This window comes from Cuculus canorus, chromosome 15 (genome assembly GCF_017976375.1).
Source record: "Cuculus canorus isolate bCucCan1 chromosome 15, bCucCan1.pri, whole genome shotgun sequence".
Taxonomy (NCBI): domain Eukaryota; kingdom Metazoa; phylum Chordata; class Aves; order Cuculiformes; family Cuculidae; genus Cuculus; species Cuculus canorus.
Genome location: NC_071415.1, coordinates 8,283,654 through 8,296,268, shown reverse-complemented (window position 1 = coordinate 8,296,268; position 12,615 = coordinate 8,283,654). Strand labels below are relative to the sequence as shown.

General features: G+C 52.1%; 1 protein-coding gene across 1 annotated transcript in view; it reads right to left on the bottom strand.

Annotated features, from left to right (window-relative positions):
• The window catches only part of PKD1 (polycystin 1, transient receptor potential channel interacting), a 91,793-nt gene extending 80,432 nt beyond the window's left edge, over positions 1-11,361 (bottom strand). The window contains exon 1 of the mRNA XM_054080711.1: positions 11,078-11,361. Coding sequence (XP_053936686.1) covers positions 11,078-11,241 — 164 coding nt within the window. The 5' untranslated portion in view covers positions 11,242-11,361. The remainder of the gene's footprint in view (positions 1-11,077) is intronic.
• Between the last annotated feature and the right edge of the window lie 1,254 nt (positions 11,362-12,615).

Below are 12,615 nucleotides of genomic sequence, written 5' to 3'. Positions count from 1 at the left end.
AATCAATGACAGCCCAGCCCACACAACCAGGGTCAGAACTGAAAACAAAACCAAGAAGTCCCACTCTCCCCTCTGCATTCCAGCTGTTAGACAACACTGCCCCCAGTAGCTCGGCTTTCTTCCCAAACTAAGGTATGCACTTGAATTCCCTGATCACGGAGGGGAGGAGGACAGAGGGGGAAGGCAACCCTGGTCTTAAGCACGCTGCGTTCAGCCACCATGGCTGCTGCGCGACTTTGCGACTTCCAGTAACTACAACGCTTCCCAATAAACACAACACCAGCTCCACCGCCACTTCCCTTCTCAAGGGAATGGTTGCCCCATCCCTGGAGGTGCTCAAGGCCAGGTTGAATGAGGCCTCGAGCAGCCCAATCAAGTGGGAGGTGTCCCTGCCCACGGCAGGGGCGTTGGGACTGCATGATCTTTAAGGCCCCTTCCAACCCAAACCGTTCTATGATTCCATGGGATAAACAGTGGTGGTTAGTGTGCAGAGGGAAAAAAAGGTTCTTCGTGTTTCTCATCAGACCTACAGCAGGAGAGGATCTGGAGCAGGGCTGCATGCTCTCCAAAGCTTTGGCCCCCTCCAATGACTTATGAAATATCTTTCCCAAGCATCTAGTTTAGGGGAAGCTTCACATGCCGTGGGAGCGAGGGTGTTGGAGATTAACTTCCAGACCTAATCTCCTCTCCCAGTTCTCTCTGAAGTTATGGGATCGAGCTCCAAAGTTGGATGCGTCACAGCTAATCCACAGGAAGACAGGATGCAGCAGTGCACTTTGCTGGCTTGTTTTTGAGATCTGATGGCGAGCTGTGATTGACCCTTTAAATGCTGCAAATTCCAACTTAGGCCAGATGGTAATGCTCCAGCCCAGCCAGCTGCATAACGTGGGTCACTACACCCAGCACAAAGCAGATCCAAGGCGATACAACTTAAACTGGGTGCTGTATCAGATGCAATCAGTGCATGTCATAGAATAGAATCACAGAACGGGTTGAGTTGGAAGGGACCTTAAAGATCATTTAATTCCACCCCTCTGGCATGGGCAGCGACACCTCCCACTGGATCAGGTCACTCCAAGCTCCATCCAACCTGGCCTTGAACACCTCCAGGGATGGGGCAGCCACAGCTCCTCTGGGCATTCCGGGCCAGGGTCTCCCCACCCTCAGAATGAAGAATTCTAAACTGTCCAAGGATGGGGATGTTGCTACCTTGAGTTTACTCTCCTACAAGCACTGGAAAGGCAGAAAGCCTGTCAAGTTACAGCTAATTGCTGGATGCAATCAGTGACAACAGGGGCGGCAGCAGCAAGGGTGAAGGGTCTCAGAGTTCAGTGTCTCGCTGTTGGGCTGCTGACGCTATACTGTGTTGTACAGAACACAGATTCAAGAACCAGTGATGCCCTGGCACTCCCTGTCAAAAACAGGGTGTGTCTGCTCTTTGCATTCAAACGTGGGAATTGTGCTAAGCCAGTCCAGCAGAGCTCCAGTACTACCCAGGCAGCTGGAGCTTTCTTTCCACCGTGCTGCCCCAACACAAGCCATGCCCCACAACAGCTTCGCTGCACAAAGGGGCAGCGGTTGTCATTTTTCCTTTTAATTCAGTAAAGCCACTACTTTCTGCTGCTCTGAACCCAATCCACCACATATTAATCTTAGCTACAGAGGATTTTCCTAACCCAGCTGAATGACTAACACAGTCTCACCCTCGGCCCCCTCCAGCTTTTGTCTGACCACTTCAGTTTCGTCTACACTAAATTTTTTAAGACTTCAGATACAAACTTTGCACTGACCCATGCAATCAGAGGTTGCAGATCTAGGCAGAGTGCAGTTCATAAAGCCAGTGACTTCATGCTTCTCCCTCTGTAGGAGTAAAATAATGTTCCCACACTCTGATAGAAACCTTTGATCTGCACAGATTTAATTCATTACTTATGAATCTCTGGCCAGCATCACTTTGCTCATTTGACTGGCTTTCTCCTTGCAGCTGCCTCCTGCACCCAGGAGGACTGGGAACCTTTTTAGTCACCACATAGTGAAGCAGCCGAGAAGGGATCCTGATCAACAGCTTCACCAACTTGTTGCTAATACAATGGGTCCTCTTCCAGAAAATCAGCCATGTAGCAGTAATGTGCCGCTCTCTCCAATTGCTTTACAGAGGGCTGGTTGGGAGCAGAGATGTTTTCCAATGGAAACTCTTCTCCCAAGGAATCACTCGGCATCATATTTTGGATGAGTGCTTTGTTTGGTTTTAGAAAACAGGAAAAGATTCCTTTTTAATTATGCTATGCTTAGGTGCAAGGGCAGTTTTATGATGCGAATCACAGAAGAGTCACTACGTGGCCTGCTAGAGTCATTTATGAGACTGGAACGGCAACAGCTCTGCTAACACCTCCAAGTGCCCACATCCCTGCTTTTGCAGGATTGCTTGGACACCCCCCAGGTCCTGGGTAAGAGCTTTGTTGTGCCTGCGCCACCAGACCCCATAGAAGGTACAGTAATACAATATACTAAAGGTGCCAGTTGATTGCTCTTTCCATATCCAAACTCCTCCTTTTGAAAACTCAACCCTATCCAGGAAGCTTTCCAGTCCTTTTCATTTGGGGAGAGGTGAAACACAAGTCTCTACCGAGGACTAGCTCCATACTCCAGTCAGCACATGCACTGACTGCCCCGGCTCCGGCAAAGCACAGCTCCTTCCACAACACTCTGGGTGACAATGCAAGACACAGTCCCAAAAACCCTATCCCACACCTCCTCCTGAGGAAGAAATCCAGCTTAGAGGTGTCTGAGGGACTAAAAGTTAAGTGGAGAGAATGCGGCTGTGACATTTTTCTTGGAGACTCTCCTCTGCATCTCACTGTGGTTTCCGGCTGCTCCCTCAGGTCTCTAAGCCCCAGGAGAGGAAACGCGGCACACGCTCTGTGCTGGAGGCATGCAGCGCAGGATGGGGCTCGTGATTATTATTCTTATCACCCCACAGACCGCTTGGCACCGCCTGCACAGCGTGGCTCAGATGGTTCTTTCTGCTCACAGCTATGCAGGTGCTGCATGTGAAAGCCATTAAGCAACAGCACAGAAGCAACCCAGGAGGCAAAACCCCATGAACATTCCCACACTGACAGCACAACGGACCCATTGCCAGCAAGACACTAAGGTACCGGCACTGGGCTGCACGCAGGTGCTGCCGAGGAACCATGTGCGTCCCCTCAAAGTTAACACTTGTGTGGCCAGCTCTCCCGACAGCTCCACAAGCCACACGCAGGCCCCGGAGAGCCGTGGTCCAGCGCCTGTGTGCCGGCCCTGATGTCCTGCTGTTGGGAACGTGGCATATGGGAGCATCAGCAGTGGAGACAGGAATGGGAACAGCTGGATTTTCCAAGCCACACATGGAAAGGCTAAGCTGTATTCCACCCCTCAAACACAACCAGCCCAGCTGCGAGGCAAGCAGATGAGCGGAGAAGTCTAAAAATAGCCATTTCTGGAGTGCTCTTTCAAGCAACGTGAGGTTGCCTTGCAAAAATAAACACACAAAAAGGAACTCTCGTGGGGTCGTGCTGAGCTGTTGGAGGGACCGAGGTCCTCATATCAACGCAAAAGGTAGAAGACGCGCCTCTCAGCTCACAGCCCTGTGTCTAGGGTCTGTCTGCAGTGCAGCAGGAATCACACGCAGCTCCACACATGGTCCCTGGTGGGACTGGACACAGATGCTTTCACCAACCTGACCTAAACTAAAATCCACACGCTTCAAGCAGGGCTCAGGACTCACCCCACCCCCTTCCCGAGGCGTGGCTTTGAGAGGGAATCTAAAAACTTTGGCCAACATATCTGGAGCTTTCCCAGGCTTAGCTGTTCCTCGGGATTCTCCCTCAGGAGGACTCAACCCACACCCTAGATCCTCTTTTTAGAGAGCCACTCCCACTGCTCCCTGACCATGAAGCATTTGCTGCAGCAGAACCTATTTAACCCATTCCCAGCAGGATCTGTGCCCCCTGACGGAGCAGGGAAACGTGGGAATACCCTACAAGCCCCTACATCAGGGAGAGGAAGGAGAGGCTTTGCTGCCTGCCTCAACTAAAGCTGCAGGGAAAACTGCTCTTCTGCTCCCAGGGCTGCGGAATTCCACTTCCCAGCTAGCAGAGCCCAGCACAGCACGGATCCCAGGGCCGAGGTCCTGCCAGGGGATGTTGCAAGCGAGTTCCAAAGAGGCCAATGCTGGGGACCTGGAAGTACCCTTAGCGATGTCTCTCCAAGGAGGTGGGCACAGGCTCAGCCAGGGCTACAAACCCCACCCTGGAAAAGCAAGTTTCAAACCAGCGACAGGATCTCACAGCTTCAGCACACACACGCAAAAATCACATTACACAGAGCCAAACGTGCTTCTGGATACAGAAGCGCATAGGAAGGCAGGACCCAAGTCCCTCAGCTGCCACTAGAAGGAATGGTGTCTTGGTACAATCCTCAACGAACAGGACCAGGCTGGCTGGGTCCTGGCTTGGATCCAGAGCCCATGTCATGACAGATTGTACCCCAGGCTCCCCAGATCCAAGAGCTGCTGCAGACTGCCAGCGAGCCCAGCCTTCCCCTGGCTGTGTACATGCCAGCACCGCTGCAGTGAGAACAGAGCATCCATCGCCTCCCGACACGGCTCAGACACGCAGTGAAAAATGCCGTAGGTGGAAGATTCAGTACCACAAAGCAACCATCATGGCTTTCTTCCCCCAAGTACAATTACCAAACCAGCATCTCGCACCGTCTTAACAGGGGCTGCTAATTGGATTCAAAGTGACACTGGATTAAACACAATAACACAAGCCTGGACACCACATCTGAAACTTCGTCTTCAATCTCAGCTTATTAAAGTTTTTACTAAGCCAGGAAGATAGAGATACACTCATTCCTGACCTGAGGGGAACGATTTTTACTATTAGACTGGCAGAAAACGGGGGACTGAAGAATATTACGTTTTGATCTGATTTTCTCTGTTTAAGCCCCGTGGCAGCATATCGTCAAAATGGATGCAGTCTTTTGGGGGAAAAGGAGGAGTCTGAAAGTCAGGACAGAATCTATCTCCTGGTCACAGCTCCTATAATACAGACAGTCAACATGCATGTTGTTGATGAGAAAAAAAAAAATGGGAATGGCTGTAATCAGTTTTTTTGCTTTTTGTGCTCTTGGCAAAGCAAGAGCTCATGTTATATTTCAATTTGATTTTTAGTTACGGCAGAGATGTCAACTTAGCTTCAGTGTCTAAGCAAGAACCATACCTTGAAGGTGATAAACAGGTGAATACTGTACTGCCAAGGCAGGTTGGGAAGTGAGGGCCAGGGAGGTCTGATGGGAAGCCCTCAATCTCCTGTTGGGAGAAGCAGTGGCCATCAGCACAGCCCAGTCGTGCCAGGAGCAGAAGCTGCCAGGGAAGCACAGTCAGGAGCTCTGCAGTCACTGCAGCCTTCAGCCCTTAAAACCCAATCCCAGCAAAGCCTGGAGAGAAGGGTGGGCAGATGGGAGTGGGGAAGAGTGGGCTGAGAGAAGGGTAGGCTGAGGGAAGAGGGTAGCAGCCGTTCCTCCCAAAGGCAACAGCATCGTAAGTGCAGCCCATGAACAAACTGCCAAATTTCCACTCTGGAAGAGAGAGAAATTGTCTCTTTGAGCCTGACAGCAACTGCCCAAATGGTACTGTTGGCTACAGAAGGACTCATTCACAAGTGTCGTGTCTCCCCTCACTCCTGTGTGTCCCCAACTCCTCGAGGTAAGAGCAAGCACCTCTATCTGTGCCCATTCCACCCAGGAACCAGCAAGCACACGTTTTCCTGAGCTGCCCTTCTTCCACGCTCCCTCATTTATTCACTTATTCCAACTCAGAGAAATGTTTGGAAACACATGGGATAAATAAGAGACAAGGCACAAAATCAAGCCGCGCTGCAACAATCAATTGAAGGACAAGAAAGCTTGAAGAAATGGAGAAAGGATGACACAGAAACCACAGTGTGAAAACCACAGCATGATAAGAGAGAAAACAAGGAATCCTAGTAAACAGCAAACAGGGAGAGCAGCATTAATAACCCATATGAGTTCACTTAACCTTGTTTTCTGATTGATTTGTCTTTTCAAGCCCCCCTCTTTGTGAGGGCAGAGTGAAAGCAGCTGGGTGAGAAAGGAGAGATCTGACAGGGCTTGCCAGCAGCAGAAGAACAGGATCAGACCCACACTTCCACTCCAACAGGGAAAAGCCACACACAGAAAGACACCACCAGGAAACTTAAACATTGCAGGAAATACAGATAAAAATGAATGCAAACAGCGACTTGTAAAAAAAAATACACTCATGCCAAAATAACCCAAAAGATGAGATAAGTGAAGACACGGTTTTCCTTTCTCTGAACGGAGGGTATGGAATGGGCCTCCCAACAGCTCTTCCTTCTGCCTAGCGGGGCTGGAGGTGTTCAGCTACAGTTTCTCAGCGCGTGGTTTTCTCTCACCATCAGGGTTTGTAGGTTTTGTAGATTCCAAAATCTTTAAATGTGGGGCTGACATCGAGGACTGAGGACGCCTCGATGCTGCTCAGGGTTATTTCATCACAGCTTTTGCCAGGGAGCAAGGAACGCCATCAAACACCACCTCGCTGGGAGACGCCTCTTCTCACGCAGCAGGACGCTCGTGTTAGCACATTTTAAACACCACCAAAAAAGGCCAAGTTTTAATTTTAAAAAGAGTACATTTCTCAGCCCTGGGAACTGCACTCAAATTCCTCGGCAGCTTTAGGAAGGAGCACAATAAGGAGCTCGGACCTCCTGCTCACCCGTCGCTGTAACAGCATGGTGTGGACACTACACGAACACCAAACACCACTGTGCTCCGACAGAACAACACAGAATCGCCTCCTTGTTCAGTGCTTTAACTATGGCTACCATTTCCTTATAGGCCTGCTCCCTTCCCCAGGCTGCACAAATCTCATTCGCAAAGTATTTATCTAGCACCTCATTTGGGCCTTTTCCCCCCTCCAACATTTCTTACAAAAGAGAAACACAGCCTTGTTTTCACTGGGCAGACAGCTTCTTGTAAGAAGGACATTCCAAGCCGTTTAAGTCTTTTTTAGGAACAGAAGTAAAGCTATTTTGCCTTTGTGGATGGGACACTACGGCACAGACATGCCACTGCTTGTGTTTTTAGCTGAACTGGATTGTAGTTTTAACCGGATTTTTACCCTTCCAATAGCTTGAGCCTTGAAAATGCTTTTACTGTATCATATCACGATACTAAAACCTACCAATCGTGGCAAACTCTAGAAGTTTAAAATATCGCAGACTGTAGGCTCCTGAACCGTACAAGCTGTTTATTTTAAGAAGGTTTGCTTAGGTGAAGTCACCAACCAGGCAGTGCAACCCCAGGGCTCACTGCCAAATCCACAAAAACCCCCACTGGGTTTGGGATGAGAATCATGACCCCAAATCCACACAGCTTCTGCTTCTGCAGGAGCGTGGTGACAGCACAGCTCCTCTGAGCTTATTCACCTTCTCCTTCTTACCCACCCACAAAGAGTATTCCACACTAACGATGGAAAAAGAGGGGAGTTTCAACTCGACTCTCATAAATCAAGACTCTAATCTCCACTTCAAAAGCACCACGATACTAAAGAGGTGTCAGGATAGTCAGTATTTGCAAGGCAAAGTCAGAAAATCTTTCTGCAGTTCATTTCCAGTTGAAGAACAAAAGAGGCAATACCAGTTCACGGAAAAGCTACGCCTCAAAGCAAACGCGGACAAAATCCAGGAGCCCTAAAAGCAGAGTACTTGAAAAGAGCTCAGATCAGAGCATTTCACAGAGGGAGAAACTGCAGAGCGCAAATGCTGCCACTCAAAGCGCGGTGCTCTTGAAGCACAGTTTTCATGTTGTGGATTGCAGATTATTTGGAAAAAAACAGACTTGCTCTTGATTCCAACCAGACTTTGTGTTAGACTTCAAGAACCTGACTCCGGCAATGGGACAGGGCCAATATTCCCACCCAGCCTGCCTGGAGACTGCTTCCCGCTAGGTATGCAGCGTCTGCAAGCAGCAGTACTCATTTCCTTAGCAATCCTTTGGATGGTGCGTTCCTTCTGCACTCCTGGTAACAGCGCTGCCGAAGCTGGCATGTATTTCTTCAAAGTTGCTACGTCCGTAACGTCGCACATGAGAGGAATTCATTTCCTCGGCCTTACAGCTGGAGGAACAGTATCACGATTGCCGAGCACAACAGCGAGCACAGGCGCCTGCTGCTGAGCCTGGGAGCTGTGGCGACGGAATTGTTCGGAACTCAGCCTTTATAAACCAGTTTTCACTTCAAGCTAACAACAACAAAATGGTTTGTTGGGATATTAAAAAAAAAATGCTTTCTTCTAATGAGAGAATAGATGACAAATCATTAAAACCATTATTTATCAGTCAGGGAATATGAAATGAATAGACAAAACCACTCGCGTAACTTCACTGTGCCATGAGCCAGTCCCTCGCATCCCGACAGGAAGCAATCTGTAGATCTGTCACGGTTTTCATGACGATGGAAGCACTGCTTTCCTGTCATCAGGTGGTCAAACAGGGCAGTAAACGTCTCCCCAAAGGAGCCCCACGTGCCACAGCAGACACATCAGCACATCTTACACCAGTCAGCACATCACCGGCACACACCTCAGCCAAGCCGCAACTGCACGCACAAAACAATCTGCTGGCCGACAAGGACGACCCTACAGCCCCAATCCCAATGACAAGCACCCCTCAGTGGAGCAAAGCTCTTCTCCTTACTGCACTGCTCGCAACAGCGCTGTAAACAAACAGTTCTCTGTCCAAATCAGAGGAAGATGTAACTATCCTGCCGTTCCCATCCATCTGCTTCAGCATTTCCCCTTCTCATATTCTGGGCATTTTGTTTTGTTGACCTGTAAGAGCTTTACATCCAACTTCATGTTGTCATTACTTAAAAGCATCTAATCATAAAAAAGGTTTTGGGAGCTTTTACAACTTGACACCTCTGAACAACAATAACAGAAGCAGTCTCAAACACTTAATACCGAAATTAATAATCCTGCAAACACACCGTAATAGCCCCAACTCCTTAAAAGGCCAAATGAAGGAGTTATCATCAAAGACTTCAGAAGGATGCTCTATGAGCTACCAGCGAAGCGCTGGCACATTCCACCTCCGTCGCAACAGCGCATCCAGCCTCCAGAGCCATAGATCCCCATATCTAACCGACAACAGAGAACACAACATCAGAAACCCCTTAATAAAATTCAGCCTTTCCCAGTTAAGGACTTTTTGCAACAAACAGCTAGTCCGTTTGGAAAACTTTAAACAAATCTTATACGAAAACAGTCGGAAAACATCTTGTCTGCTGGGTTTAGACAGGCACATTTTCCTGAAGTTAGTCCAGATACTCCTCACTGACCTACAGTTTAATCTTTACTGTCATTCTGTGCAACTTCTACAATATCGCTTCATCTACATTACATTAAAAAGTGGAATTAAGAATATCCGTAGGGAAAAAGAGACCCTTAACTTATTGAAACACCCACAGCAATTAGTTCATATGAGATTTTTCTACTGCCCCGGGCCCCACGTTAGCAATCCTACATGAACCACTCAATGCTTTTGATTCCTCAAGCACAGAAAAGTTGCCTCCTAAGGAAAACAAATTTTGGTTCAAGAGTAAATTTTTTAAACCCCCACTTTTTCCCTACATCTGTTCTTTGCATCACACAATAACTTTATTTAAGTGACCAGGCCCTCAGGCCACTCCAACGCTCCTCCAAGAAACATCCCTTTCCGACTGAAAGGATATCTGGACACAAATCCAAGCATTGCCCCATCCTTGCGCTTCCATGGAAACATTTTTAACGAAACTTGTTAATTGAGAGTTTTGCCTTTACCGGTAACAGAACAGTGTTTATACCATGTCCGACTGCTCACTGGAAATATCAGGATGACACCATTCTCCTGCCACTTCCCCCAGAAACCCAGCTGCCAGCACAAACCCTCCAGCACCGCAGCCCCCTGTGTCTCGGCGTTTCCCAGGAGTTATCCCGGGGGTCTCGGATCTCCCACGCTGGGGTGATGCCCCAGACCCCAGCCGGGAGTGAGCAGCGTGCCCAGATCACCCAGTCTGGGCCAAATCCCCAAAACGCTCCTCCAAGTGTGAAGCTTAAGCGCAGCCCCACGGTCAGGACCTGAGGGACCCTCGCGGATGGGACTCAGGGATCCTCACAGACAGGACTTTGGGGGAGATCCTCGCAGCTACGACTCGGAGACCCTCACAAATAAGACCTCGGGGGGAGGGGAACCTCACAGATGGAGCATTGATGGGGGAAGACCCTCTAAGGCAGGAATTTGGGGGACTTTCACCCCTGCCCTGTCCAAAGCTGCAGAGCCCCCCTCCCCGTTTCGCCCGGTATTCGCAGCTCCCTGTCCCTCCCCAATTCCCCCCGGGCCTCACCGTCTTCGCCACCGCCGCTGCTCACAGACTCCCACATTCCCTCCCCGTCCCCCTCCATACCTACAACTCACCGCCCCTCCCCTGTCGCCCCCGGTACTCGCAGCCCTCCCCGCTCCCCTCGTTCTCAGAGCTCCCCGTTTACCCCTGGTCTCCCGGGTACTCGCAGCCTCATCGCTCCCCGGTATTGCCGGTCTCTGCTCCTCCGGTTCTCCCCGATACCCACAGCTCCTCGCTCCTTCCCGGTCCCCCCGGTTCTCACAGCTCCCCATTTGACTCCGGTCCCCCACAGTACTCGTAGCCTCGTCCCTCCCCGGTACTCACAGCACCCCCGTTCCCACTCCTATCCCCCCGGTCTCCCCCATCCCTCCGTGGTTCCCCCCGGTCCCTCCAGTACTGGCAGCCTCATCCCTTCCCGGTACTCCCGGTCCCCCCGTTGCCACCCCGGTTCCCTCCGGTACTCTCAGTCCCCCCCGCTGCTCCCGGTTCTCAGAGATCTCTGTTCGCCCCCGGTCCCCCCGTACTCGTAGTCTTATCCCTCCCCGATACGTTCGGTCCCCGTTCCCCCGTTACTCGCAACCCCGCTCCCGCTGTCCCCCCCAACCCGGTACTCACAGCACGTCGGTGCCAGGCCCCCCCCGGCCGGGGGAGCCGTCGGCGCTGCGGGCGGGGCGGTCGCGGGCGGGTTCCGCCGCCGCCCCCCCGCACAGCAGGGAGCAGAGCAGCCACCAGCCCGCCGGCGGCAGCCGGGATGCGGGGCCTCCATTCCCCAAAGGCATCGCTCCCTACGGGCACGGCATGGCCCCGGGCCGCCGCTCCCCCCGGCCGGGCCCGGCCCCGCTCCGCGCTCAGCGCGCGCCCGGCATGGCGGCTCCCCCGGCGCGGGCTGCGCGCGCCCGCCCCGCCACGGAAGCCACGCCCACCGATAAGCCCCGCCCCGAGGATGAGGTCACGCCCTCTCTCGGCAACCACGCCCCCAACCCCCGATGAAAGCCAGGCCCACCGAGATGTAAGCCACGCCCCGAAGAACAGAAGCCACGCCCCGCAATGAGGCCCCGCCCCTGTGCCGGCGGCCACGCCCCACTGCACCCACGCCCCGCTACAGAAAGCCACGCCCACCGATGTGTAAGTCGCGCCCTTAAGACGTGAAGCCACGCCTATATCCGGTCCCCTTGCCATGGAAGTCATACCCATCTCTATGTACGCCACGCCCCATGTGACAGAAGTCACGCCCCTATCACTCCCAGTGATGCAAGTCACGCCCACTGTGGTTGAAGCCACGCCCACATCCCAGCCCGCACAGAAGCCCCGCCCTCATGTGATGGAAACCACACTCATATCCCCGCCCCGTGGTTGAAACCACGCCTCCAAACACGCCCCCACCAGCCACCCAGCTGCGGAAGCCACGCCCCCGCCCCGCCGTGGAAGCCGCGGCCCAGCAGGGTGGGGGGTGTTGGTGGGGACCGCAGGAGGGCTGCGGAGGTCCCAGAGTCATGGAGTGGTTTGGGCTGCAAGGGACCTCAACGCCCATCCGATTCCTGCCATGGGCAGGGACACCTCCCACTGGATCAGGGGCTCCAAGACCCATCCAACCTGGCCTTGAACACCTCCAGGGATGGGGCAGCACCACTGCTCTGGGCAACCTGGGCCAGGGCCTCCCCACCCTCACAGCAAAACATTTCCCCCTAAGATCTCAATCTCTCCTCATCATAATGTTGTTAAGGTTGGAAAAGACCTAAGATCATCCCATTCCACTGCCAGCACAGAACTACCATGCCTGCTAAGCCATGTCCCCAAGTGCCACATCCACGCACATTTTGAACGCCTCCAGAGATGGAGACTCCCCCGCTGCCCTGGTCAGACTCTGCCAGGGCTTCACCACCCTGTCAGTGAAGGAATTTATTCCTAATATCCAATCTCAATCTCCCCTGGCTCAGCCTGGGCGCCTGGTATCGTTCCCCCTGCTGCCAAGCGCAGGGTCGTGCCTGGTCCCGCTGACACCACGGTGTGAGCTCTGGCTCTCCCTATCCAAACACCGAACAGGCCTCTGAGAAGCAGCGCGGCAGCCTCTGATTTCACTCCTTGGCACAGGACTTAATGTATGTGAGAATTTACTTCCCAAAAAACATTTTGTGCCTTTTGGACTCGTCAGA